This window comes from Panicum virgatum, chromosome 4N, assembly GCF_016808335.1.
Source record: "Panicum virgatum strain AP13 chromosome 4N, P.virgatum_v5, whole genome shotgun sequence".
Classification (NCBI taxonomy): domain Eukaryota; kingdom Viridiplantae; phylum Streptophyta; class Magnoliopsida; order Poales; family Poaceae; genus Panicum; species Panicum virgatum.
In genome coordinates, this window is record NC_053148.1 from 30,517,180 (window position 1) to 30,545,069 (window position 27,890).

General features: G+C 51.7%; 1 protein-coding gene across 42 annotated transcripts; it reads right to left on the minus strand.

Annotated features, from left to right (window-relative positions):
* Window positions 1-934: 934 nt before the first annotated feature.
* Window positions 935-27,890, minus strand: LOC120670138 (pentatricopeptide repeat-containing protein At5g14770, mitochondrial-like). 42 transcript variants are annotated; one of them, XM_039950184.1, is made up of 17 exons: window positions 24,455-27,890; window positions 24,269-24,342; window positions 24,093-24,189; window positions 23,095-23,190; window positions 22,651-22,778; window positions 22,243-22,362; window positions 21,576-21,653; window positions 20,594-21,490; window positions 13,840-13,920; window positions 13,642-13,700; window positions 13,350-13,428; window positions 13,212-13,249; window positions 12,858-12,916; window positions 12,535-12,750; window positions 12,018-12,109; window positions 11,257-11,316; window positions 935-1,245 (listed from the first exon to the last, which is right to left on the minus strand). In XM_039950184.1, the coding sequence occupies exon 1, from the start codon at window positions 27,429-27,431 to the stop codon at window positions 24,585-24,587; it is 2,847 nt and encodes a 948-aa protein (XP_039806118.1). In that variant the 5' UTR covers window positions 27,432-27,890; the 3' UTR covers window positions 935-1,245; window positions 11,257-11,316; window positions 12,018-12,109; window positions 12,535-12,750; window positions 12,858-12,916; window positions 13,212-13,249; window positions 13,350-13,428; window positions 13,642-13,700; window positions 13,840-13,920; window positions 20,594-21,490; window positions 21,576-21,653; window positions 22,243-22,362; window positions 22,651-22,778; window positions 23,095-23,190; window positions 24,093-24,189; window positions 24,269-24,342; window positions 24,455-24,584. The 42 variants fall into 42 exon arrangements, with proteins under 42 accessions (XP_039806118.1, XP_039806114.1, XP_039806110.1 ...); XM_039950180.1 differs by lacking the exon at window positions 13,350-13,428 and having other exon boundaries at window positions 13,212-13,296; XM_039950176.1 differs by having other exon boundaries at window positions 12,858-13,249.

Genomic DNA, 27,890 nt, shown 5'->3' on the forward strand with positions numbered 1-27,890 from the left:
CCGTGGCCACTGGCGGGAGAAGGGGAGGGGGCGGCGCCGGCGGCAAATGGAGGGGAGGGAACGGGTGGCGGCGGGCCGGAGCCGCGGCGGCGCATCCCCCCCTCTCTCCGCCGGCATCGAGCTCACCGGCGAAGCGGAGGCACGGGCGTGGCGAGCGGAGCCGCGGGCCCGCTCCGCCCTCACGCGTCTGGAGCTCGAGCTCCGCCAACTCCGTCGGCGTGCAGGGCGAGCAGTGGCAGCGCGTGGGCCGAGCGGGATCCGCCAGCTCGACGGCGCGGCGCGGGGTGCTGCCGAGGTGGGCGGCAAGTGCGCGGAAGGGCCCGGCGTCGGGGGCGGAGCAGCGGTGGCGGCGCGGTGTGGGGCGGGTCAGCTGGGACGGGGAAATGCGGTTGCTATTGGAGACATCGCCATGAGAAGGAAGTGCAAAGCACTATATATGCGAGGCAAACGTGGATTTGCATATGGAAAATGGCTCTCCTTGTTGGAGTCAGTCCAAGTCTATTTTTTATAACGAAAATCGGTGAAAATTGATAATGTGAATTTCGTCCGTCTTAACGTTTTTAACAGAATCATCACAAATTAGATAATCTATGATGTTTTGAAACTATCATAAAATATCCCCGAGCCCCCCAACCTAGCCCAAGTCTATTTTTTATGACGAAAATAAACATGGTAGATAGCCATCACGTGGATAATAACATGGCCGCCTACATAGACCATGATGTGACCGTGGCTACCTACGTGTATGGTAACATGTCTGCTTCCGTGGACGACAACATGGCTGTCCACGTGGACGATGATGTCACCACATTTTCAGCCCACAAGATGTACAGCCCATAAAAAATTCTTGCCCGCCAATTTCAATATTTTTTTCAGCCCATTTCAAGATTACAATTCCTGACCATGGATCTCATTTCCGAAAATTCAACAGTACTAGCGTCACATCAAATACAATAACTTTTCATCTAGTATTACATCAAATACAAAGTTACAATTCCAGCCCATAGATCTCATTTCCAAAAATTAAACAGTACTGGCATCATATCAAATACAATAACTTTTCAGCTAGTATTACATCAAATGCAAAGTCTTTCTAACAGATCACGTAAAAGTTTTCATGCAGCAATAGCTTTACCTAGCAACTTGTTGCCGTGCAGAACAAAAAGGAACAGAGAAATTCTCAAGTTTCTTCTGTTCTAATTCTGTTCCAAGGCTTTATTCTCTTCTAATTCTCCAGTTTTTTTTCTGAAATTAAGAGAACAAATGTAATATCAATGTTTATCACAGGAACTTGAATCTAGCAAGAGTATGCAACTTGTTGCCATGCAGAACAAAAATTTCTCTTTTTGCCTCTGTGGATTTTGAACAAGTAATAAAGGAACCCAAGTTCAAACATAGCATAAGGCACACTAGTAAATTGAAAGAAATCAATAGATACAATGAAGTTGGATTATTTGGCTCTTGTGATTGAACAGTTGATGGAGTACGGTGAACAATTGGAGTACGGGAACAAAGGCAAAAAACGAGCTTTGTCTAGTACAGCTACTAGATTCACAGAAATTGAATGCAAGCTATAGGTCCTTGCATGTAAAAGCGCTAATCTGCTCTATTGAAACTGTTAGGTACCACGATTAGGGATACCCTAATCAGGGTACTAAGATCACCCTAAAAAATGCAAACATGTTAGACGACTGAGCCCACAAAGGCCCACGGCCTCCTTCCAATCCAGAAGAAAGGAAAGGACTCAAAGAAGCCCAGCATGCGGCCCATTCGCTCCCATCTCGGACCCGCAGGGCGATCTCTGCCTCGCTCGAGGGCTCCCATCAAGACCCTCGACTGTGCCCCGCATCTCCGCCTCGCTCGAGGGTAGCGAATCTACCCTCGAGTGGGCACCGCCTCGCTCGAGGGTAGCGAACCTACTCTCGAGCAGGCAACTCATCTCCGCCTCGCTCGAGGCCACCCCTCGGCGTAAAGGAGAAACGGCTCTGCCGCTCACCCGCCCGTCGTACGAGGGCATTGAATGCCAACCACTCCTCCACAGCGCCCAGGACAGATGCGTCAGGCCGTCATTCCCCACAGGGAAAAGCTGTGACCTGAGTCCCGTCCGCCAACTCTGGTCACTGCTCCGCCATCCCGGACGTTGTGGCAGCACTGTGGAGCCTGCGACGCGGGACGAGACGCGCTCGGCACAGTTCCCGTTACTGTTCCGCCAACTCCGGCTGACCGGACTCCACCTCATCACACGTATGACCCCGGGCCTGCCCCCTGCTCGGGAGGGGGTCCGGCGCCGCCACATGCCCCTCAAGGAGGGACGCTCAGCACTCGCAGCCGGAGTCTCGGACCTCCCCCTCGAGGGGTCCGGGAACTCCGTGTGTCTCCCGGACCTTCTAGTACGTGCGCCAGCACTCCGTTCAGAGGGGTCCGGGATCGCCACGTGCCCCGTTACCGCAGGAGCACGCAAGACCCTAACCTGCAAGGCCCACGGGGCGTCATCACGCCACATCTGGAGGATTGTACACCCCACAGCGACGACCACGCCACCTGCTGGGGCAGGCAGGACGCCGGCGCGATCTCCGCAAGACCAAGGACGATATCCAGGACGACTGCCACGCCCGACGCCATGCCCCATAGTGTACTTCCTACAGTATTCGACTACTGCACCCCCGCGATTCGGGGGAAGACGGCGACTTCCGCAATCCCCTGTGCATGTACACCGTCCTTCCTTATGACAATAAAAGGAAGAGACGGTCTCCCTTTAAGGGGGGTGGCCATCGTCACCTTGGACGTTTTCGTGATCATCCTCACGCGAGCACAACACTCAGCACTCGATATTGGCACTCGCCTCAATCAGCTTCTCCTCTAGCAGAGACCTGAGAGCTTCACTCCCTATCTCGCCTTTCCTGTACCCCCTATTACAGGCACCTCCGGTGCAAGATAATATAGCGCCCTCGCACACCCCCTTGCTGGACGTACGGCCCCGTGGCCGGAACCAGGATAAACCCGTGCGTTACTATGTTGCCTCTTGCATCAACATCTGGGACGAGGAAACACGCAGCATTTACTAGTTGGGATCCGAACCCCCGGGTCAGGACGCCGACAGTTGGCGCGCCAGGTAGGGGCTCGTTGCGTGACATTTTCTCTTTTATTCCCATTTGATCTCCAGGGATGACGAGCAGATCCAACCCATACCCCATGGGCGTCTCGGATCCGCTCCCAGCAGAATACGTGATCTGGTTCGGGAGTCTCGTGTTCAGAGCAACCGGCAACGATTACCTCATGGAGCTCCTCTCGCCCAGACGCAACCCGGACATTCCGACTTCACCAGCCCGGCGCAATAGGCGTTCAGGCCAACACTCGCGACAAGCACGCGCAGAGCGTCGCCGGGCGGCACGGCTCACCTCCCCTACGTGGGTTGAGGTTGCCATGTCGCGGCTCAACATCACGGCCGACGGGGCCACCGCTTCGTCATCACGAGCTTCGGCGTCGGCAGCGCCGGCACCATCACCGACTGCAGCTCTAGTGCCTCCCAGGGGGCACGACTGCGACGTCGCCTTTCACCATCGGGATGCGCAACGCTGCGTCCTACGCTTCTTCGTCCAGCACCAACTTCGCCGAGTACGAGGACCTGCCGGGTCATCACCTCCTGTCGATCCGCAGACGGCCGTCATCTCCTAACGACTCCTACCCCGAGACGGCGAGCTCGATCGCCGACGACGTCAACTTCTTCCTAGACAACTTCACGGCCGAGGAGGCCGAGGACTACTCCGGGGTCCGCGACCCCGGCGCTTTCCGCTCGTTCCAGCTGGCAACGGCTTACTGCCTCACCTGCTCTGAGGACTCCAGCGAGGGGGATTACGATCCCGCCCGGGAGTGCTTCATGGTCCAGCTTGCGGACGGGCAAGACGACAACGTTCCGGGTGATGACGGGAACGGCGGGGCAGACGCGCAGGCGAACCAACCGGTGGTGCCGCCTGCGGCCCCTTCTTCTTCGTCAAGCTCGGCGGCGCGGCATGCACAGCTGGCGCAGCTCAAGGAGCTTCAAGCCAAGCTCGACGAGCAGCGTCAGCAGACTCAGAAGCTGCGCACCGCACTCGAGCAGCAGCGTACCGCGCGTGGTGCACATGCCCAGGCGGCGGGACGTGTTGCCCGGGAGCGGATCCTAGCCGACGACAACGTCGACAAACCTCCGGAATTGAAAACTGCCGGCGAAAAGCTCGTCGCTGCGGCCTACCTACTCCAAGCGATGCCCAAGCCGTCGACTACTTCGGGTCGCAACCTGCGCCGCGAGGCGCAGGCACTCATCGAGCAAGCTGCCGTGTAGCAGGCCGAGAGCTCTGCGTCTCGCATGCGCTCAAAAGCCCAGGAGCAGCCCGATGGGACTGCACGCCAGGACCACGAGGCTTCGGTGCACACTCCGCTAGGAGGGAAAGGAAAGGCAGCCGTAGCGAACGACGCGAAGGCACCCTCGGTGCACGACCGCATCGGAAAGGCTCCCGCAAGGGAGCGACTCCACGACACGCGCGGGCATGCCGGCGACGGTGACGCCTGCTACGTCATTAACGGCAGGAAGTACACCCCTCGGCGGGGTGGACGCTTCGACCCCAAGCACGACAGGGGTGAGTCACCGGAGCCTCCGGGCACCCGGGTGTTCTGCCGGGAGATTCGAATTGCTTCTTTTCGCCCGCGCTTTCGACAACCCACCACCCTCGTCAAGTACTTGGGCGAAACCGATCCCGCAGTCTGGCTCAACGACTATCGCCAAGCGTGCCAGCTGGGCGGTGCTACGAAAGACGCGGTCATCATCCGCAACCTTCCCCTTCATCTCGCTGACGCCACACGAACGTGGCTCGAGCACTTGCCCGCGGACCAGATCCACAACTGAGCCGACTTGGTCCAGATCTTCGTGGGCAATTTCCAGGGCACATACGTGCGCCCTGGGAACTCCTAGGACCTCAAAGGGTGTCGCCAGAAGCCCAATGAGTCCCTGCGCGACTACGTGCGACGCTTCTCCAAGCAATGGACCGAGCTCCCCAGCGTCACACACGTCGAGGTCATCAATGCTTTTCTCGAGGGCACGACGTGCAGGAACCTGGTGCACAAGCTTGCGCGAAGCCGTCCCGCCAACACCAACGAGTTGTTCGACGCTGCCACCAACTACGCCGCCGGCGAGGAGGCGGTTGGTGCTATTTTCGACGACAAGTCGAACAAGCGAAAGGAAGATGCGCCCGCGGAGGGCAGCAACCTCAAGACCCACGTCCCAGCCAAGAAGCAAAAGCGGGGGAGAAAGGGAAAGAAGCAGGCCCCACCAATCCAGCGTGGACCGGGGCAGGCGGAAGACTCTGACGAGGCCTTCGTCGCCGCCCCGGACCGCAAAGGACCTCGAGGTCCCCCTCGAGGTGGAGGCGGCCTATTCGACGACATGCTGAAGAAACCGTGCCCTTACCACAAGGGCTCGGTCAACCACACCCTCGAGCAATGCGAAATGCTCAAGAAGTCCTACAACCGCGTCGCGCATCGCGACGAGGACAAAAAGGATGCTGGCGACAAAGGTGGAGATGACGAGTTCCCCCCGGTGGAGAATGCCTTCTTCATCTTTGGAGGACCAACGACGAACATGACCTCTCGGCAGCGCAACCGTGAGCGCCGGGAAGTCTTCTCCGTCACCAAGGTCATGCCGTCCTACCTCGACTGGTCGAAGGACACCATTTCCTTAGGCCGCGAGGACCACCCCGACTACGTCTCGCACCCGGGACGGTATCCGCTCGTTGTCGACCCCATCATCGGCAACACCCGCTTCTCCAAGGTGCTCATGGACGGAGGGAGCAGCATCAACATCATGTACGCCCACACCTTGGAGCTCATGGGGATTGAATTGAACAAGCTTCGCCCTAGCAAGTCGTCATTTCATGGTGTTGCGCCGAGGAAGCGAGTCCAACCTCTCGGCCAGATCGATCTGCCTATCTGCTTCGGCACGGCAGCCAACTTCCGCAAGGAAGTACTCACCTTTGAGGTGGTGGGGTTTCAGAGATCCTATCATGCCATCCTTGGTCGTCCCTGCTACGCCAAGTTCATGGCCATATCCAACTACACCTACCTCAAGCTGAACATGCCGGGTCCGAAGGGTGTCATCACTGTCGGCTCTTCGTTCGAGCATGCTTACGAGTGCGACGTCGAGTGCGTTGAGCGCGCAGAGGCTCAAGCGGAGGACGAGGCCCTCGTAGCCACCCTCGACAAGATGGCAAGCGAGGCCTTGGACTCCACACACCGACACGCGGGAAGCTTCGAACCCGCCGAGGGTATCAAGAAAGTGCCCCTCGACCCGAATTGCTCTGACGACAAGGCGTTGCAGGTCAGCGCCACCCTCGATAGCAAATAGGAAGTGGTGCTCGTCGACTTTCTCCGCGCCAACGCAGACATCTTCGCGTGGAGCACCTCGGACATGTCTGGCATACCGAGGGAGGTCGCCGAGCACTCCCTTGATATCCGCCCCAACTCCAAGCCGGTGAAGCAGTGCCTGCGACGCTTCGATGAGCTCAAGCACCAGGCGATCGGCGAGGAGCTGCAGAAACTTCTGGCGGCCGGATTCATCAAGTATTCCATCCCGAGTGGCTAGCTAATCCTATATTAGTGAAGAAAAAGAATGGGAGTTGGCGGATGTGCGTAGACTACACTAGTTTAAATAAAGTATGTCCGAAGGTTCCCTTTCTTTTGTCACGCATTGATCAAATCGTAGATTCAACTGCGGGATGTGAACTTTTATCCTTTCTTGATGCTTCCTTCGGTTACCACCAAATCAAGATGAAATAGTCCGACCAGCTCGCAACTTCTTTTATCACACCTTTCGGCATGTACTGCTACGTCACGATGCTCTTCGGCCTCAGAAACGCTGGAGCTACATACCAGTGGTGTATGCTCCACGTTTTTGGGGACCATCTTGGGCGGAAGGTAGAGGCATATGTCGACGACATCGTTGTAAAGTCCAGGAAGGCAGACGACCTGGTTGCTGATCTCAGGATCGCATTCGAGTGCCTAAGGGCCAAAGGGGTAAAACTCAACCCCAAGAAGTGCGTGTTCGGAGTCCCTCGAGACATGCTCTTGGACTTCATTGTCTCCCAGCAGGGCATCGAACCCAACCCTGATAAAGTCTCGGCCATCACTCGGATGGGACCGATCCGAGACCTAAAGGGGCTACAGAGGGTTATGGAATGCCTAGCGTCCCTTAGCCGATTCATCTCGCGTCTCGGCGAGAAAGGCTTACCCCTATATCGACTCCTGAGGAAAACCGAGCGCTTCACGTGGACCCCCGAAGCTCAAGAAGCCCTCGACAGGCTGAAGGCATCGCTCACTCACGCCCCCATTCTCACGCCACCCGCGGATGGCGAGCCCCTCTATCTGTACGTAGCCGCGACGACCCAAGTGGTCAACGCGGTGGTCGTTGTCGAAAGACAAGACAAGGGCCATGCTATGCCCGTCCAACGGCCGGTATACTACATCAGCGAGGTGTTGTCTGAAACTAAGACACACTATCCGCATATTCAAAAGCTGCTGTACGCGGTGGTTTTGGCACGGCGCAAACTGCGCCACTACCAGACTCAGGGACTGCATGGACGTCCTACGCAGTGTTCAGGGCCGGTCGAGGGTGCCTAGCAGGGGGATCCCATCGAGGGAGAGCATCGAGCCCTCGGACCCTATCGAATGGGTCCGAGCCCCGCCTAGTGAACCTTCGCGAGCGCTTTATGTGACATGTCCACGGACCACGAGCCGACCCTTATCGAACGGGGCACGGACGTCCACTTGAACTACCCGATAACAGCTCACCGAAGCAGCCAAAGCTCGCGGCCCAGGCATGAGTAGCATGGTGCGCTTCACACCTCCTCCTTGCGGAAGGGCGACGAGGGTCGTAACCAAAGTCGAGGGTTCCCTGAACGCCTTTACTAGGCCGGGGCTCAGGGGCTCCTCGCACACTACGGCTCAGGCCACACCCTCGAATGGGTCGACGACCGTCGATTGTGAAGTTCCATGTGTCTAATCAAAACTCCCACTCTTAACGCACACCTGTCTGATGGTTAAGCTGGATGCTGGGCCGCTGTGCCAACACGGAGAATGCCTTTACTAGGCCGGGTTCCCTGAACGCCTTTACTAGGCCGGGGCTCAGGGGCTCCTCGCACACTACGGCTCAGGCCACACCCTCGAATGGGTCGACGACCGTCGATTGTGAAGTTCTATGTGTCTAATCAAAACTCCCACTCTTAACGCACACCTGTCTGATGGTTAAGCTGGATGCTGGGCCGCTGTGCCAACACGGAGAATGCCGAGGGCGGCTAAAAGAGTGTCGATGCCGGCTGAAAAAGACACTGGACGGCCACCCCAGCGAAGCAACCAAGCAGGGCGACATTTATAGCCCTTGGACGAGTACAAACACTCCTTCAAGGCCTCGGGGGCTACACTCGCGGGTGCGCTGACGCGCCCCCATGAAGAAAACTTCACACATTCGAGGACCGAAATCTCCTGCAAGGGTGGCACCCACCCATACACTTTCGGTCGTCCTCTCCGCGAAGGAGACTTCATTGCTCTTTACAAACAAAGATTACAAAAGGCTACCGGCTTAAAGCCGTCGAAAAGTACAAACACATTGCCACTTGCGTGGCAATTTTCCCTATCTTGGGGAGGAGTGAGCGACGAAGACGAGCACCGAGCCCCTGGCTGGCGCAACGGCCAGGCTGCTAGGGATTGCGAGGAACAGCCCCCAGACCACACGGGTCCAGCGGGATGCTCTCCTCGCAAGCTTTCTTCTAGCATCTCCTCCACCGAAGACCATGCGGGGGGTCGAGCTGGCAGACAGCACCGTCCACACCGTCTCCCCGAGAGCAACCTTGTCGCCAGGGGGACGATGCGAAGAATAGCCACCAAACCTGGCGCCAACGCCATGGTCAGGCGTCTCCATCCCCCTTCAGGCTAGGGGACATCGCAGAAGCAGGACCCCACGGGCCCAATGCTCTTCTGCTAGTCCCACTGAAGCTGAGGGATGGTGCGCACGCCCTCTCCGGCTTCCCCCGCCGCTCGCAAGCATTCTTCTAGCATCAAAGCCTAAAAAAGCCAAGCCACCCCATTTGGGGGCCGGTCACGAAAGGCAAAGGAAAACATTACGAGACTTAGGCGATGCTAGAAGTAGGAGCAGGGAAGTTGGAGAGGAAAGGGAGTCTCACGACCCCTATTTATAGCTGCGGCGGGCGCCAAGCCTCAAGCCTGTCGAAGGGCAAAGGCTAGGACCGCCCGTGACGGCGCGGCCCTCCACGAGCGAAGATACCATCGGTCGTCGTGCTGAGACACGACGCGACAAAGCAAAGCTGAGCCCTTGGATGCTGAGCGGCGCAGCATCGGCGCTGGCCGACTGCCCTCGAACGGCGCGCCGCAAGGTGACCAGGGGGAGCAGGGCCGAGACCCTGGGTACTGGGCAGCGTGGCAAACGCACCAGCCGCAGAGCAGCAGGCGCCATCGTGGCCCTGGCCCGCTCAGCACGCTGACGCGTCTTGTCCCCGGAACAAAACAAGAAGGGGTGCGCGCCTCGAAGTACTTTCTCCGCAGGCGCACTACCCCGACCGATGAGTTGTCACTTCCGCTAGGCCGGCACCCAGGTGCGCCCGGCGGAAGCACAGCACCGATCGATCACGTCAAGGGGTAAAATCGTCGAAATACCCTTTGGCCGAATCCCTTGACTCGACCAAACCCTCGGGGGCTACTGTCGGATACCACGATTAGGGACACCCTAATCAGGGTACTAAGATCACCCTAAAAAACGCAAACACATGTTAGGCGACTGAGCCCACGAAGGCCCACGGCCTCCTTCCAATCCGGAAGAAAGGAAAGGACTCAAAGAAGCCCAACATGCGGCCCATTCGCACCCCTCTCGGACCCGCGGGGCGATCTCCGCCTTGCTCGAGGGCTCCCATCGAGACCCTCGACTGCACCCCGCATCTCCGCCTCGCTTGAGGGTAGCGAATCTACCCTCGAGTGGGCAAAACATCTCCGCCTCGCTCGAGGGTAGCGAACCTACCCTCGAGCAGGCAACTCATCTCCGCCTCGCTCGAGGCCACCCCTCGGCGTAAAGGACAAACGGCTCTGCCGCTCACCCGCCCGTCGTACGAGGGCATTGAATGCCAACCACTCCACAGCGCCCAGGACAGACGGCGTCAGGCCGCCATTCCCCACAGTGGCTATGACCGGAGTCCCGTCCGCCAACTCCGGTCACTGCTCCGCCATCCCGGACGCTGTGGCAGCATTGTGGAGCCTGCGACGCGGGACGAGACGTGCTCGGCACAGTTCCCGTTACTGTTTTGCCAACTCCGGCTGACCGGACTCCACCTATCACACGTATGACCCCGGGCCCGCCCCTTGCTCGGGAGGGGGTCCGGCGTCGCCACGTGCCCCTCAAGGAGGGACGCTCAGCACTCGCAGCCGGAGTCTCGGACCTCCCCCTCGAGGGGTCCGGGAACTCTGTGTGTCTCCCGGACCTCCTAGTACGTGCGCCAGCACTCCGTTCAGGGGGGGTCCGGGATCGCCACGTGCCCCGTTACTGCAGGAGCACGCAAGACCCTGACCTGCAGGGCCCACGGGGCGCCATCACGCCACATCTGTAGGATTGTACACCCCACAGCGATGACCACGCCGCCTCCTGGGGCTGGTAGGACGCCGGCGCGATCTCCGCAAGACCAAAGACGATATCCAGGACGACTGCCACGCCCGACGCCATACCCCACAGTGTACTTCCTACAGTATTCAACCACTGCACCCCCGCGATTCGGGGGGAAGACGACGACTTTCGCGATCCCCTGTGCATGTACATCGTCCTTCCTTATGACTATAAAAGGAAGAGACGGGCTCCCTTTAAGGGGGATGGCCATCGTGACCTTGGACGTTTTCGCGATCATCCTCACACGAGCACAACGCTCAGCACTCGATATTGGCACTTGCCTCAATCAGCTTCTCCTCTAGTAGAGACCTGAGAGCTTCCCTCCCTCTCTCGCCTTGCCTGTACCCCTACTACAGGCACCTCCGGTGCAAGATAATACAGTGCCCTCGCACACCCCCTTCCTGGACGTACGGCCCCATGACCGGAACCAGAATAAACCCGTGCGTTACTGTGTTGCCTCCTGCATCAACATGTGGGACGAGGAAACACGCAGCATTTACTAGTTGGGATCCGGACCCCCGGGTCAGGACACCGACAGAAACCAATGAGGTTAGGAAACTGCTTACCTGAGAAAAATTGAACTCGATATGTACTGTTGCTGCCCGTGCGCAAGCTGTCGAGCTGACCTGCAGAGAAGAAGTGCTCAGCGCTAAATTGTGGCCGCACTGCAGCGATACAGGTCAAAACAGCTGGAATGAAAAGAAGAAAAGCTACTGAAGAGCCGAGCTCCACTGACTGCCTGACAGTAGAGAGAATGTGAATAAAAGGATGTGACTATCATGAATAAAAGGATGTCCCTGCAAGTCTAACAAGTGCATAACAGAAGAAAGATATCTATCTATTCTTGAAATATATAGTGCATAACAAGGTGCTTCCCAATTTATAGATTGAGACAAATTGTACATGAATTGGCATAGCAAATTAGCAATAATGTAATTAGTTAATTGATCTGTACAAGAGCAACTACCATAGCAATAACAGCTATTGATCTATACTGATCTGTAATTGGTTGCTTACACTGATGTAATACATGTTGCAAGGAAAAAATTATACTATCCTATTAGGCTGGTGAGCCGCTATACATTGTACACGCAATGTTTACAAAGGCAGTATTAAATACAAATCAAACGGCAGTCCTGAGAGGCTGATTTTATATACATGTACAGGGATGAGCTAAGTGAAACACAAACTGAATGTGCCATTGTGTACAGGTATCAAGCATGTAAAAGAATTGTAGATTTTTTTTACATGACAATGACAATACCACAATTGATTTGCATAAAGACAATGCACATAACAATACAGAGGTAAGAGTAAAGAATTGCACCTGTTCATTTGATTGTGTATAAATGTTTGGCTGTAAGACTGAATTACAGTGATTTCGGCAGGTGTTCTTATTTCAAGCTTGTCAAAAAGTACCTACAAAACAGAGGTGCAGCATATGGTAAATGTCAAAGTAACTGTCTCCAACCTTATAACACCATATGGTAAATTAGATTCAAAGTGAGGTGCAGCATCAATGATGATTGCTCTGTGGGTCAGAGAAACTATCACTGAACATGCAGATGGAAAACATACACGAAGGAACTATACTCTGAAAATAGATCGGTAGTACAAGCACGCAAGCTGCTGCTGTTGCAAATACAGGCACAAAATTTGACCAAACCAAAACTTCATATGCTAACTAAGAGCCTGAAACCTAGAGGAGAAAGCAACAGAGAAAGTTCAGGTCACATCATCTTATATTCTAGCATGCACGAACAGAACAGCCTAGAGCTCAAGCCAGACCATGATTTCTCAAAGAAAACAAACCAAATCAAATCAGATTCACAAGAAACACGAACCACAGAGGAGGGGGCATGAGCGAGGGGCAGGTGCTGCCGTCCGAGGAGGGCGGCGCCCGTGCTGGATAAGATCGTAAGGACTCAGGACCCTCTACACCTAGGATGCGCCACAAGACCCGCTCGGGGTGGCCAGTGTGGCGACACGGTGAGGGAAGGCGACGGGAGAGGAGATGAGGCCGCCAATGCAGGTTGTCGAGTGTGAGAAGCACTTCAAACCTAGTAAACTCGTAAATACATATTTTCAAATGGGATGAGGATTTGGGAATCAGGAAATAATCATTGGAAAGATAAAACGAATGGGGTGGGCATTATCAATATCATACCTGAAATTTGCCAAACAGTTTGATCCATCAGTGTTGAACTAATCGACCAAGTTTCATTACTGAAAATTGTCATTATGCAAAAACAAGAAAGAACTATTAAGTATGCCTGAAAAGGAATGACTTTCCTCCAAGCCTTGATTTGCTAGAGGACTCGCATCACCTATTTTATAGAAGCAACAATTAAAAGCTTGAAAGTGCTATGCTATTGAAAATCGAAATGTTACAGGAAAGATCAAAAGTTCTTTCCTAATTAAAGTAATTCTTCATCAAAAGATCAACCATGGAATTACTTAGAAAAAATAATAGGCAAGCAAAAACTACTACATTGTTACAGGAAAGTGAAATTCCACATACCTGACAATTGAAACCCTCGTTGGTCCTATGCTGCTTACCTGCGCAAGCTGATATTTGACTTATTCCTGCTATGGTGGGCTTGCTCCTAAAAATCAGAGAGAAAGCCAAGCTTTTGATGAAATCATAATGGTGCATAACCTGAAAGCCAATAGGTCCCAGAGCTGCAGCCGCTGTTGGACTTCTGGAAACTGAACCACAGAAAAAGGTCCAACAGCTCCTGCGCTCCATTGACGAGCAGTTATTACAGACCAGCTAATCGGGGTGCTTAGGTTGAAGCTGGAACTACATTCATTTCAGGACCATGAGCATTGTAAAAGCATAATTGCATGACAAACAACATCATATTGAGCACAAGAAACCATTTTCCTTTTCGTAAAGACCACCACCAGTAAACTTATTGTTCCTGCTCGACCATACGAGAGTGCCGCACCTTTGACAAATAAAAATTGCATCTGCTCCATCAGAATGTTCTAGACATTCTTGTCAATCCTATTAGTGAAAAGAACAAAAAGTATCATACTATGCGTACACCGATCCTTGTCAGCGTTTCATCAAGCATGTGGTAAGCAAGCATGGAGCATGTGGTGGCAGGGATGGAATGATATGAAGACAGTGAGCTACAGCTTACCTATGAATCAGGGCAAGCTTATAGTCTTCCTTCCACTTGGAATGTCCCAAAGCTTAACCTGTGGATTCTCCTTTTCAGTTACTGCATGAAAATAATGGCAAGAAGATTAAATAATACAAAAGTTCAGACAGCTTCCTACATTGCATCAGCTCATCCAAGTATTATATAAGATAGATCACCTTTTGCACAAAGGTAAAATAGTACAGTAGAAGAGAAACACGGGGGAGGGGGGGTGTTGAAGCAGGTGTCGTCGATGTGGCCGTGGAGCACGGCGGTGGGGTCTGGCGGGAGGGGGTGGAAGTAGGTGCCGTCGACGGCGTTGCTGTGGCGGTGGAGCACGGTGGTGGGGTCCAGCAGGAGGGGTGGATGCAGGGATCGTCGACGGCGTCGTTGTGACTGCGAAGCACATTGGTGGATCCTCTCAAGGCTGGCATCTCACGCCCTGTGCAAGTGGCAGCGGCATGGGCCCTCGCCACCGGGACCGGAGGGGGCGAGCCTCCCCACACCCTCAGTGGCCATGGCTTCACCTCCACGTCAGCCACCGCCGCCGCCGCGGGAACGAGTTGGCAAGCGCCCTGAAGGAAATCAGGCGCATCGAATCGAATCGGCTCCCCATGGTGGTTTCGGCAGGGAGGCTCGTACCTTCTGCGAGGCGCCAACAGCACCTCGGCCCTGTCCTCGCTCATCGGGGCAGCATGTCCACCCCTCTGGCGGCAATCCCGTCCATCCATCGCTGTGATGAGAGTCCGCGGCGTTTAGGGTTTGACCACGGCAAGAAAATCAGCTTGTTGTGATGCCGATGCCAGAGGACTCACACGGAAGATATTCATGGTAAGTTCTATAGAAGGAAACCCGCGATCACGGGACGCGCGATTGCCGCGAATAACCGCCGCCGGGAATTTAAACGAAGGTGGGTACGGTGGGCGGGTAGGGGGGATGGCGGGATGTGTCAAAAACTTTTCATTTTTGGTGGAATCATTTTGCATCACTCATTTTGCATAGGTCCACCATGGGTCCTCTAGGATTGATGCCTGCCAGGTAGGGTCGTTGTGAGGGGTATAACCAAATTAATCTTGATAAAAAGTGTTTCAGTTCTTTTCATTCTTTATAGTATATAGAAGATATTGCACTCAAATAGAATACCTAACTTTCTTGAGAAAAGATCTGGATTTTATTTAATGTTCTTTTTGCAATTAAGAGATATTCTAAGAGAATTTTTGAAACATAAAATCATTATGTATCAAAAAGGCAAATGCTTCTCTAGTCTGGGTAAGTAGATGATTTTCATGGGTCAATAACATATCTTAAGAAGGTACCCAACATAGCCTGAGTTCTGGTTCAGCATTTCTGGGCTAGTGGCCAATGTGGTTCTCATAACTAAGTTAGATAGTAGCTCCGAGCCTTGCACAAATGCATGCAAGTGGCAAATAAATACAGGTAACCAGTTTACCAAACCCTACCAAAAAGGGGGACCAAGTGCTAATACTTGTGACATACATGACGCTCAGTCAATATTGCAACAATTTTCCAGCTCAAGATAAAATCTAAGCATTTCAAGCATTCTAAAGTGTTAGATATAGCTGTAATTGCTTGACTTCTATACATGATTGTATTCCTTGTATACCAAGCCTATTGTCTATACATATAAATGGTCATCCCCCTCATTGGGTGAGAGGTGCTTCCCCCATTCCTAGTCTTCTACATGGTATCAAGAGACTGGGATCAACTGATCTTAACATTCCCCTTCCGCTGCTCTCCTTCCTTTTGAAGCCACCCGCGATTCCCTCGCGGTGCGCCCCCGCAGGGAGTGGAATCATCCTCATGGGAGGAGGTGAGAGGATCTCGAAAGATAGGAAAGATCTCCCTCCAAGCCGAACACAAATGGTTCATGGGCGAAAAGTGAGTTGTTTGGGTGTCCACAGCCCCCGTGCGGCGACTCCATCGTCGTGCGCCTCCTCCTGATCCTATCACGGTGCCTCCTACCGTGCTGCGATCATGTCCGGCACCCTCCCCTCCACCGGTGGTAGCACCGCCGCAGCCGTCGGTGCCAGCACTCTTAGTGCCACCAACACCGGCCCCCATGGCACCGTTCCGCCTGACGCTGCGCCACCCTTCGTCGTCCACCCGTACGCGACGATGTCCGTGAAGGCACACGTCCTGGTGACACTAGAGTTGCACGACTCCACCTACACCAAATGGACCTCCTTCAAATCGATGTGCGGCAAATTCAATGGCTCTTCTCCACGCCGCGCCAACAATCCGGCCCGGTACCAGGCCGATTGCTGTGTGAAGTCCTGGATCTACGGTTCCGCCGGCGACTCTGTTCTCGACCTCGTCACGGAGTGGGACGACCAGTCTGCGCGGGAGCTCTGGGTCGCCATCGAGAATCTCTTCCACTCCAACAAAGAGCGATGCGCCATCTTCCTCAGCCACGAATTTCATTCCATGACTCAAGGTAGACTCCATCACCGAATACTGCCAGAAGATGAAGAACGTCACCGATGCCCTTCGCAACGTCGGCCACGGGGTCCCCGACTCCCAACTGGTGCTGACCCTGCTCGGTGGCCTCAACGAGCGCTTAATCAACACCGCCGACGACATCGCCAACTCGACGGCGAGCCTCCCCACCTTCGCCCGCGTCCACGACATGCTCGTCCTGAAAGAGCTTTGTCTCATAAACCAGGACAAGGTTGCCGCGGGAACAACCCTCGTCGCGGCTTCTGGCGCATTGGGCTAGCCCCAGGCAGGTGTCGCTCGGCCGGTGCCTCCCAGGGTGGCTCTACCTCACGCGGCGGCGATGGCAGGAAGTAGGGAGGCGGAAGCGGCGGCGGAAAGCGCGGCGGCAAACGCGGGGACAAAGACAGCAACCCTACTCCACAGGGAACCCCTCAGGCATTTTTTGCCCCCGCAGGCTGCCGGCCAGATGCGTCCAAGCAGCCCGTGGGTCTGTTTCCCATGGGCCTGCTCCCTTCACTGCGGCCCAGTATGGTGCAGCCTCGCAACAGCAGTGGCGGACCGACGCGCCAAGCCTGGTTGGCGCAAATCCACAAGCCCACACAGCCTTTGCGCCCCTGCAATTCTCCACACCAGGCCCATAGTGGGATCAGGCTGGGCTGGTTGCTGCACTCAACTAGCTCGGGCTCCAGAACCCAAACCCTTGGGTAATGGACTCCGGCGGATCGACCCACATGGCGTCTTCAGATGGTATACTTCTCACACGCCTACCTCCCTCCCATCCCTTCATCACAATAGGCAATGGTCAAAACCTCCCCGTTTCATGTCCTGGCACATCCCAAATTCCCACTAGTGCATCCAATTTTACTCTGAATAATGTCCTAGTTGTCCTGTTTCTAGTGCATAACCTCCTTTCAGTTCAGCAATTCACACGTGACAATAATTGTTCTATAGAATTTGACGCACTCGATTTTTCTGTAAAGGATATCCCAACTCGGCACGTGATGCTTCGCTGCATAGTGTCGGCGACCTCTACACTCTTCCTGCTGCAGCCACATCACCCACCGTCCACGCAAACCTCGCCGTCTCCTCCACTATATGGCATCATCGCCTCGGTCACCCCGCCACCACAACCCTCGACACGCTCCGGAAACTTTTGTCTATTTCTTGTAATAAAGTAGACCATACCCTATGCCATTCCTGTCAGCTAGGGAAACATGTGCGACTTCCGTTTTCGCAGTCTACTTCACATACTTCCACTCCTTTCGAGATTATTCATTGCGACGTTTGGACATCCTCTATTGCAATCATCTCTGGTTTTCGCTACTATTTGGTTATTTTATATGACTTCACCCACTTTTGTTGGACGTTTCCACTCGTTCACAAGTCCGAGGCCCACTCACACATAACCAACTTTTGTGCATACGTCCTAACACAATTCAGCCTTCCTGTTAGAGCGGTACAAGCGGATAATGGCATTGAGTTCGTTAAATGCACCTTGATGACTTTTCTGTCATCTCGTGGCATTCGCCTACACCTCTCTTGCCCTTACACGTCTCCGCAGAATGGCAAGGCCGAGCGCTCCCTCCGCATGCTAAATAATATTTCTCGCACTCTGCTAATCCACGCACACATGCCCGCCACCTACTGGGCCGAAGCCTTAGCTATAGCCACATATCTTATAAATAGGTGCCCATGTTCCGCTCTTCAGCACCAGGTTCCCTACACCATCCTATACAACACAGCTCCTGATTACGCTCATCTCCGCGTTTTTGGTTGTTTGTGTTATCCGAACTTGTCAGCCACTACACCCCACAAGCTCACCCCTCGCTCCAACACTTGTCTTTCTCGGGTACCCATCCACACATAAGGAGTATCACTGTCTCGATCTTTCCACTCGGCGAATCATCATATCTCGCCATGTTGTCTTTGACGAGACATGCTTTCCCTTTGCTGTCGCAAATACTACACCTGCGTCGAGCCTCGACTCTCTACTTACAGGACAGGCCGTGCCGGTGCCATGCACTGTTGCAGCGGCACCCCACCCCACAAGAGTTCCGTCACTAGCCGATGTTGAGCGACCGCATGCACCGTCCTTCGACGACCTCGACAACTCGGCCATCATCTTCTACAGGCCAGAGCGCATAGTAGGCGTTGCTACCCCTGCAACACTTGGCGCTACAGTAACAGCCCCTCTGCAACCTACTGCTGATCGGCGCCATCAGCAGCATCAAACGCCCCTGCTCACCCCGGTGCTGCAGCAGCCGCACTTGTTCTGCCTGGCGGGTCATCCACCAGGTGTACAGCCGTCACCCTCGGCCTGCTGCAACACCACCGCCAGCTTCCCCACCTCCTCCACCAGCACCAGCCCCACCTCCGCCGTCTACGCCCCGTCGCGCTGTGACACACAGATAGGGACGCTTCGTCCGGTTCATCCAATGAGCCTGATCGCCGCACACTCCACGTCGATTTTGCTGCTCCCGGCGAACTACCGCAGCAGCCTCGCAAATCCTAACTGGCAGGCGGACATGGCCGATGAGTTCAAGGCGTTGATCGACAACGACAAATGGCGCCTCGTACCTCAACCTTCTCGAGTGCCAACGTCGTCTCTGGCAATTGGATCTTCAAACATAAGTACCACTCCGATCGTCTGTCATAAGACACGCTAGGTTGTCCGCGGCTTCTCCCAACAGCACGGCACCGACTACGACGAGACCTTTAACCCGGTTGTCAAACCGGCAACGATTCAAGTCATCCTCAGCATCGCTGCCTCTCGTTCTTGGCCGATCCACCAGCTGGACGTCAAGAACGCGTTCCTCCACGATCACCTCACAGAGACCGTCTACTGCCAGCAGCCGCCAAGTTTCGTCGACCCAGCTACTCTTGACCATGTTTGCCTGTTACAGCAGTCTCTCTACGGTCTGAAGTAGGCACCACGTGCCTGGTACCAGCGATTCGCCACGTACCTCCGTCAGCTTGGCTTTGCAGCATCGATGTCCGACACATCCCTCTTTGTTTACAAAGACGGTGACCGTGTCGCCTACCTGCTCCTCTACGTCGACGACATCATCCTCACTGCATCCTCAACGGCCCAACTGCAGCACATTACCGTGTGCCTCCACTTGGAGTTCGCCATGATGGATCTCGGGGACCTCCACTTCCTCGGCATCTCCGTCACGCGCTCCTCCGACGGACTATTTCTGTCCCAGCACAATACGCGCTGGACCTCCTGCAGCATGCCGGCATGGCCGCGTGTCACTCAACGACGACCCCAGTTGACACTCGAGCCAAGCTGTCGGCCTCCGAGGGTGCTGCGTGGCCAACCCCTCTGAGTACCGCAGCCTCACCAGTGCCCTGCAGTACGTCACACTCACCCGGCCGGACCTGGGGTACTCCGTGCAGCAAGTGTGCCTCTTCATGCATGACCCTCACGAGCCACATCTCGCGTTGATCAAGTGCATCCTGCGCTACGTGAAGGGCACACTCTTCCGGCCTCCACATCGGCATTGGAGCAGTTCAGCCCCTGAGTGCGTACTCTCACGCATACTGGGCCAGTTGTCCTGACTCCCGGCGCTACACCTCCGGCTTCTACATCTTCCTTGGCGACAACCTGGTCTCCTAGTCCTTGAAGCGTCAGACCACAGTCTCTCGCTCCAGTGTTGAGGCCGAGTACCATGCGGGTGGCAGTGGCACACGTGGTCGCCGAGTGCCGTTGGCTTCGCCAGAAGCTCCACATCTCGCTTCCTTCTGCGATGGTCGTCTAGTGCAACAACATTAGTGCTGTCTATATGATAGCCAACCATGTCCACCACCGCCGCACGAAGCACATCAAGATTGACATCCACTTCATCCGTGAGAAGGTCGCCTTGGGGCAAGTGTGAGTGCTCCATGTGCCGTCCTCCCACCAGTTCACGGACATCATGACGAAAGGACTACCTATACAGTTCACTGATTTTAGGTCCAGTCTTTGCGTCCAGGATCATCCTGCTTAGACTACGGGCGGGTATCAGATATAGCTGTAATTGCTTGACTTATATACATGATTGTATTCCTTGTACACCAAGCATATTAGCTATATATATAAATGGTCAACCCCCCCCCCCATTGGGTGAGAGGTGCTTTCCCCATTCCTAGTCTTCTACATAAAGACGAAACTACCTGTGATGTTAATGACTTCAGCACCCGAGGACTCAAAATGCATGGCAAAGTATCATTACCATGAGAAAAACATGATCTATATAAAATAGGCAAACAACCATGGAAAAAGTAAAGAGGAAAATACATTCCATCTCATTATTACCTGGAAGCCACATACTGCATTTTCTTGTAACTTGTCATCATGCTTAAATGTCACCATCACAGTTTTGTCAGAATCAATTTGCACCCACAAATAATCTCTTTTAGGACAGAATTAAGGAAATATAAAAATGACAGGAACAACTAACAAAACAAAAAATTCGAGCGTGCATAAATAATGGAATAAAGTATGGTCAGAATAGTTAGGAACATGATTTGCATGCATCATTATCTAAACATGATGCCAATGCAATTTAAGTCTTCCTTCAATTCCAAAATATGGCCTGTTTTCTTAGCAAGAACATGATGTGAAGCATAAAAAGTTAGCTACAGAGACATGTTTTTAGAATGTTGATGTAGGTAATTTCAGTAGCAATACCAACTTATCTATTTCTAATGTTTATCAAAGCAAATTAATGCCAAATTGAACATCAGGAACGATGAGCATCAAAGGCTGCAAGGGAAAGAAGGTTACTGAGACAACTCAGATATCTAACATCTATGCAGAAACAAATTGTACTAAGAAAAAGATAAGAGATGGCATAAAATACAACGAAAATGCTGTTTCTACACACATATATGACCTGTTCAGCAAAAAGACGCATACAATTCTAAACTAAAATATGGTCAAATGGAGAAACAGAATTACTGATCAATTCAAGACTTTCACTAGCAAAGTAAAAAGGAAAGGTGAGATGATTAACATTCCCATTATTTCAGGGTTTGAATCCACATTTGCATATAAAAAAAAGATCAGAATGTGGCCGCTGTGCTCCGTTGCCCTGCGCAGCAGAATTTCATTTGTTCTGGGAATAACATTCCATTGAGAACTGACAGGACAGCTCCAAAAAGGCTGCTTCTACAGAAAATGCCACATCGATGCAAAGCCTAAGTCCTGTTGCTAAGGACAGGTTTAAAGAAAAAGCTAGTTACAATATAATGTCTAGTGTGCCTTCAGAGCAATGCTGTTAAGATAATGTGAGTACCTGCTGCTGAGCACGTTTAAGACTGTAGAAGTGAATAGCAGAATCAAACGTGGCACCAACCATTGTCCAAGGACCTTCCTACATTAGACAGGAAAAAAACAGTAAGTGATGTAAATCAGGTTTCATTCTGTAGATAACGTTCACTCCATATGGATACATGGATATGAACTCCTGGGAAAATGGGCTTGTCGGCAGTGAGGACTATCGTTTGTAGATGATGCTTTATTTAAACCATGTCAAACAATCAAACAATGATGTTTACTCCATGTTCTTCTTCGGTCATTGTGCCATTATGTAGATGTCAAAAATCAACTAGATACTCAGTTCCTAGAGTAACAACAGATAAAACAAAGAGAGCTGAGACCAAAGTAGCAACATAAAACTATGACCTATCTAACAATACTCAAAACTGATAATACAACAAATGGTCAGAATTAAAGCATTTACTTTACTATGACTCATAAAAACTACAATGCTCACCCGGGCATCATATAAGTTACGTTTATACAAGAAAGCATACAAAACAATATAAGGGGAGAAAAATCAAATTATAGACAGTGCTGCAGTTCAATTTGTCGCTATGGTACTCATGATTAAAAAAAAGGACATATAATGGCACATATGTGTTACTGAATCAGACTACAAGAGTCCAGTACAAATAACTTACCGGCAGATCTGAAATAGCCTAGGCAATAGCACTGCAAGCTGCAGCAGTTGCACCAGTCTGTATAGCATTCATAGAGACATAAATAAGGAAGAAGTATACAGCAGGCATTGGGTCACGAACCTGAAATATTATTATGACGGGTTCTCATTGAATAGTATATGCAAAAATCAAGGCGAACAAGAAACTTATATAAACAGAAGGACACTGGGCTGCCTGATGAAACTCTTATTTAATAGCCTACTAGTCCATGTTCCATAAATTTGCCAGTTTTAAGTGAACCGAATAGTAGCATGAAGAAATCTAAATAAGATTGCATCATACAGAAGATACAAGCTCTACACAGACTATTTGATGCATATGCTATGATGCAGATGTTACAAGGACTTCATGGATTAGATAAGCACAAACCAGAAATTCCTTTGTAGCAACAAATTCAACTGTTCCTCTACATAACTCAGGCCTGTCATCAGCATCACGTCGCTTGCCATCAAGCCCTAAGTTGCACATGTAGTCCCTTGGAGTATCATTTCTGAATCCTACAGAGTTTTCAGATCATTATACGTTAAAGTTAGTATATGTAACATGCTAAATAAAAAATTAAAAAGTACTTTCTGACACCAAGGATAATAAAGTAACATGCAAACAAGAAAGATAACACTAACGCTATGAGAATTTTGTGAGAATTTCATACAGGAAAGTTCACATTATGTCAAATGTTTGTCATTTAAAATCAGAGGCAGGTAGCAAAATTTTAACAAGCAGCAGTAAGTGGTGGCTATCATATTATTAAGCTTTGACACATAATACTAATGAATTAATAATAAGACTGAAACCAATCCAGCAAGCCCTCACCAGATAATTTACAGATGAAATGCCTCCTTTGATCAACAAATCTCATGAAAGGATTTATGTACGCTTTGCAAAGAGAACACCGAATGGGTCCCATCTCTCCAAAGTCCACAAGGTAAAGTATGAAGCAATGAGTTAAGCTTCAAACTAGGAACAAAATAAACTTATTCAGCAGATTATTCTGCTGAATAGAAGTGTGACTAAATTACAGTAGAGTTTTCATTCATGGAACTGCTGGAGTTGTTGTTTATACTACATTAAAGCTCCTTAAAATAAGATTGAATTTTCAATTAACTTTAAAAGAAACCAGAAATTAGAAGTTCAGTCCATAAAAAACAAGCAAATAGTTGGCAGATTACCTAACACAAGGATTGCAATCAACACTTTATGCACCATGGAAGATATTAACCGTTGTGACCAAGAAAACGAACGGCGAGTTTAGGAGTTGGATGGACTAATTTATTAACCTATTATAGCATTCAAATTTAAAGAAAGGGCTCAGATAATGAGATCAACATGAAAGTTGACAAATTGCAGTAATAGTCCCATGTTTTTGTGATCTTTGTCACAAGCCACAAAGCACTGGGTGCATGTGCCAAAATGAGGGACATTTGACGATTGATTACTTAGTCAACTCACAAGGAGATAGGTTCAGCCATATAGCCTTTAAGATTGATTGCTGGCATTGGCATCACCTAAGCTAAGAGCAGAAATACTCTATTGCAAGTGATATATACAAGTTAAGACTACTGATGATTATTGCAATGAACAACAAAATATAGTATATGCAGAGTATAGTGTACTACCCCAGATCAAGTTAAAGTATAGTGTACTACATCAATTAAAGTACCAACATGCAGGTATCATCAATAAGATAGTGCTTCGAAGTATTAAAAAATTCAAAAGTTGATTTTATTACAGTACCTATCAATTTGGTTATTTATTTACATAGTTTGCTGAAGATGTGCAGAGTTTCTCTAGGAGCAAGTGACAACTTATACCTGAATGGGTTCCTCAGACGGGTGAAGAAGGGCAAAAGGTTGAACCATCTGAGCTAAAGGCATGCCCAATAATGTGGAGATCACCAGTACAAGGTATCTGAGAGAACATGAATTAGCAGCAGATCAATGAAGAGACAAAGACACCAGAGATACAAATAACTAGTCAACAAAGCTACCTGATTCACAGTGCACCACATTAAATGAGGGCTAAAGTTCCCAGTTCCTTCACAATAAAGTCGCTAGATGCAGCCTGTGATCAATAAGTTCCTTTTACATATATAAGAGGCAGGAACAGTTTTGGCCAGCAACAATATCCGAATGAAAATAAGCACCATTTACACGACTATAGCAATAAGACATACCGGGGAAACGGTTGCTTGGCCACCTTGACGGGTATCATAAATGATGACTGATGCTTCAGTCATTGGCTGGGGAATTTGAGTAGGATCAATTTTGGACGGCTGATATTATATTGACACTTCATTTTTTTTCTTAATCTTTAAAAAGGGTCTTCAGCAAACGTCGAGCTTCCCAAGTCATTCCCGGCTTTGAAAATGCTCTGGATATAAACCTAAGAGTGCCATTAGATGGTTTTAATCCTATCTCTTTCATATCTTTGAAAAGTTTTCTCACTTCAGTTCCATTTCTAAGCTTTGACCATCCATTTAAAAGGATGTCATAAGTTGAGGATGTATGTAAAACTCCTCTCGTTTTCATTTCGTTGAACAGCTCTTTAGCTTGATTCATCATTCCAGCTTTGGCAAAGTCATTTATCAGTGAATTGTATGTGCTTGCTTTGGGAATAAAGCCTTTAACCACCATATCACAATACAGCCTCAGTGCTTCAACTTTATTACTCTTCTTTGCATATCCTGAAACTAGTATATCATAGGTGAGATTATTTGGTTCAAGGCCCATCTTGTTCATCTCACTGAGAACAGTATCCGCTTCTCCAATTCTTCCAGTGGACTCAAGACCACCGAGAAGTGTGTTGAAAGTAGCTATATTTGGAGACAGGCCTTGACGAAGCATCTGAGCATACATGGCAAATGCATTATCTAGATGGTCACTCTTACAATGGCCGAGAATGAGAGCATTTAATGTGATAGTATCCGGTGCAATTCCTCTCCCCAACATTTCATCCAAAACAACTGTAGCTTTCCTAGTCATTCCATGACAACAAAAAACATGCACAAGTGTATTATAGACAATAATGTCAGCATGAAGACCAGCATTTATCATCCATTCATGAATTTCCAAAATCACATCCAATCTCCTGCTTTCAGAACATGCTTGCAGCACCCTTCGATGGGTCAGAGAGGTTGGAGTGAATCCAGCAGAAGCCATCTCATTAAGCAAATATTTTGCCTTCTCCACAGCCTCAGCTTCAAGAAGGCCCACAACAAGTGTAGTATATGTAATGAGATTAGGCTTTATAGAACTCCGCTTCATTTCATCCAGTAGTTTTAGAGCTTTGGAGGTCTTTCCTTCCCTGCACTGTGCAGCGATCAGAGTGTTATATGTTGCTTGATCAGGTTCTATGCCCGTATTTCTCATTTCTTTCAAAAAAGATTTTGCTTCATTGAACTTGCCAAGCATGCAAAGGGAATTGATAAACACATTATAGACAACAGCATCAGGTGGTAGGTTTTTCTCCATCAACTCCTGACCAACCTTAAAAGCAGCTGGCATGTTTCCTGTTTTAAAAAGCCCGTCAATTAAGGTGGTATAATTTACACAGTCTAGCAACAGACCATGTTCACCCATACTTTTAAATAATGCTTCAGCATCCTCTATATTCCCATTCTTTCTCAGACCATTTACCAGTGAGTCAACAACAAAGTTGTTTGGTTCAACACCATCATGCAACATACTATGGTACACATCAAGAGCTGCTTCTTGCCCCTGGCACTTGAAGAATCCATCAATAAGTATTCCATAGGTCACAACATTAGGAGCAATCCCAATGTCCTTCATCTTCCTCATATAATCAGCTGCTTTACTGAGGCATCCCATTTTGACAAGACCTCTGACGATTGATGAGAATGTAACAACATTTGGGCTAACAGATTTCTCCTCCATTTGCAACAGCACCTGCTCTGCCCCATCAATGTTGCCTGTTCTGCAGTGGGCGTCAATCAGTACAGTGTAAGTAACACAATTGGGAGTGAGATTATCCAATAGAGCATGCTGAAGCATGTCTTTCATTTCCTCAATCTTCCCTTCCTTACCTAAACAGTCCATCAGAGCTGTATACATGACCAGATCAATGACCACACCTCTTGAAGCCATCTCTCCCAATAAACCAAGAGATTCCCTGACCCTCCGCGCTTTCACTAATGAATCAATAAGTGTACAGTACGTCACATGGTTCGGCGCAGCTCCAATCTTGTCCATCTCACGGAAAAGTGCATATGCCTCTGTGAACCGGCCATCCCTGCAGAGCCCATCGACAAGAGCACTAAGTGTGACCACATCCGGCAGCACACCCAACCTCACCATTCCCTCGTACAAATTGAACGCCTCCTCAATCCCCTTCCTCTTACAGTACTCCCCAATGAACGCAGTGTATGTCACCACATTCGGCTCCACCCCATCCGCCTTCATTGAATCCACTACGTCCCATGCAGCACCAACATCACCGGAGTGGCAAAACCCAGCAACTAAGCTATTATACCCCACGACATCAAGCACCACCCCTTGTGTCCTCATCCTCTGTGCCACAGCCAATGCTGCGGCCATGTCCTGGACTTTACAATACCCATCAATGAGAGCATTCCATCCCACCACATCTAAGGTGTCGATTCCTCGGCCTCCTACCATCATCTCAGACAATCTCGCGGCTTCGTCCTCCAGGCTGGCCCTACACAACCCCACGACCACCGTGCTCACGGTGACCCCATCGAAGGGCACGCCGCGCTTGCACATCTCGCCGAGCAAGGGCAGAGCGAGCTTGCCGTGGCCCTGCTCGGAGAGGCCAGCGAGGAAGATGTTGTAGCTAACGGTATCAGGCGCAACCTGCGAGTCTGGTCTGGAGGAGGAACGGAGGAGGCTGAGCGCGGGGCGGAGCAAGCGGAGGTTGCAGTAGGAGAGGATGATCGAGTTGAGGGTGCGGGAGTCACCTGGAACGGGGCGGAAGCGGACGGCGGCGGCGGCGAGGCCTGAGGAGGCAAGGGCGGGGATGAGGCGACGGAGGAGGCGAGAGGGAGGGGAGGCGGGGAGTGAGGAGACGATGTGGGAAGCGGCGGAGAGGCGGCCGGCGCGGAGGAGGGCGAACGCGAAAGAGCAAAGGAAAGAGGCGTGGAGGGTGGGCGATATTTGAGGAGAGGCCGCCGCCATGGGAGGGGGAGGAGCGGGCCAGCGCCCGTCGGCGGTGAGAGAGGAATGAAAAGGAGAGAGCAGGCTCCGCCGCCGCCGCGAGGCTCTGCACCGCCGGCCACGAGCGCCGCCGGCCTCCACGGCCCACCCCTCTTCCTCTCTTCTCAGCCGGCGTGCAGGGGCGGCGGCGCAGGGACCCACCGGCCTGGCCGCGGGAGCCGCCGGCGTGAGGGGGCAGCGGCGCAGGGACCCGCGACCTGGCTGCGGGCACCGCAGGCGTGCAGGGGCGGCGGCGCAGGGACCCGCCGGCCTGGCCGCAGGCGCCGCCGGCGTGCGGAGGTGGCGGCGCAGGGAGGCGCGGAGGGGAGGCGGCGGCGGCGGCGCAGGGAGGCGCGGAGGGGAGGCGGCGGCGGCGGCGCAGGGAGGCGCGGAGGGGAGGCGGCGGCGGCGGCGCAGGGAGGCGCGGAGTGAAAATGCTGC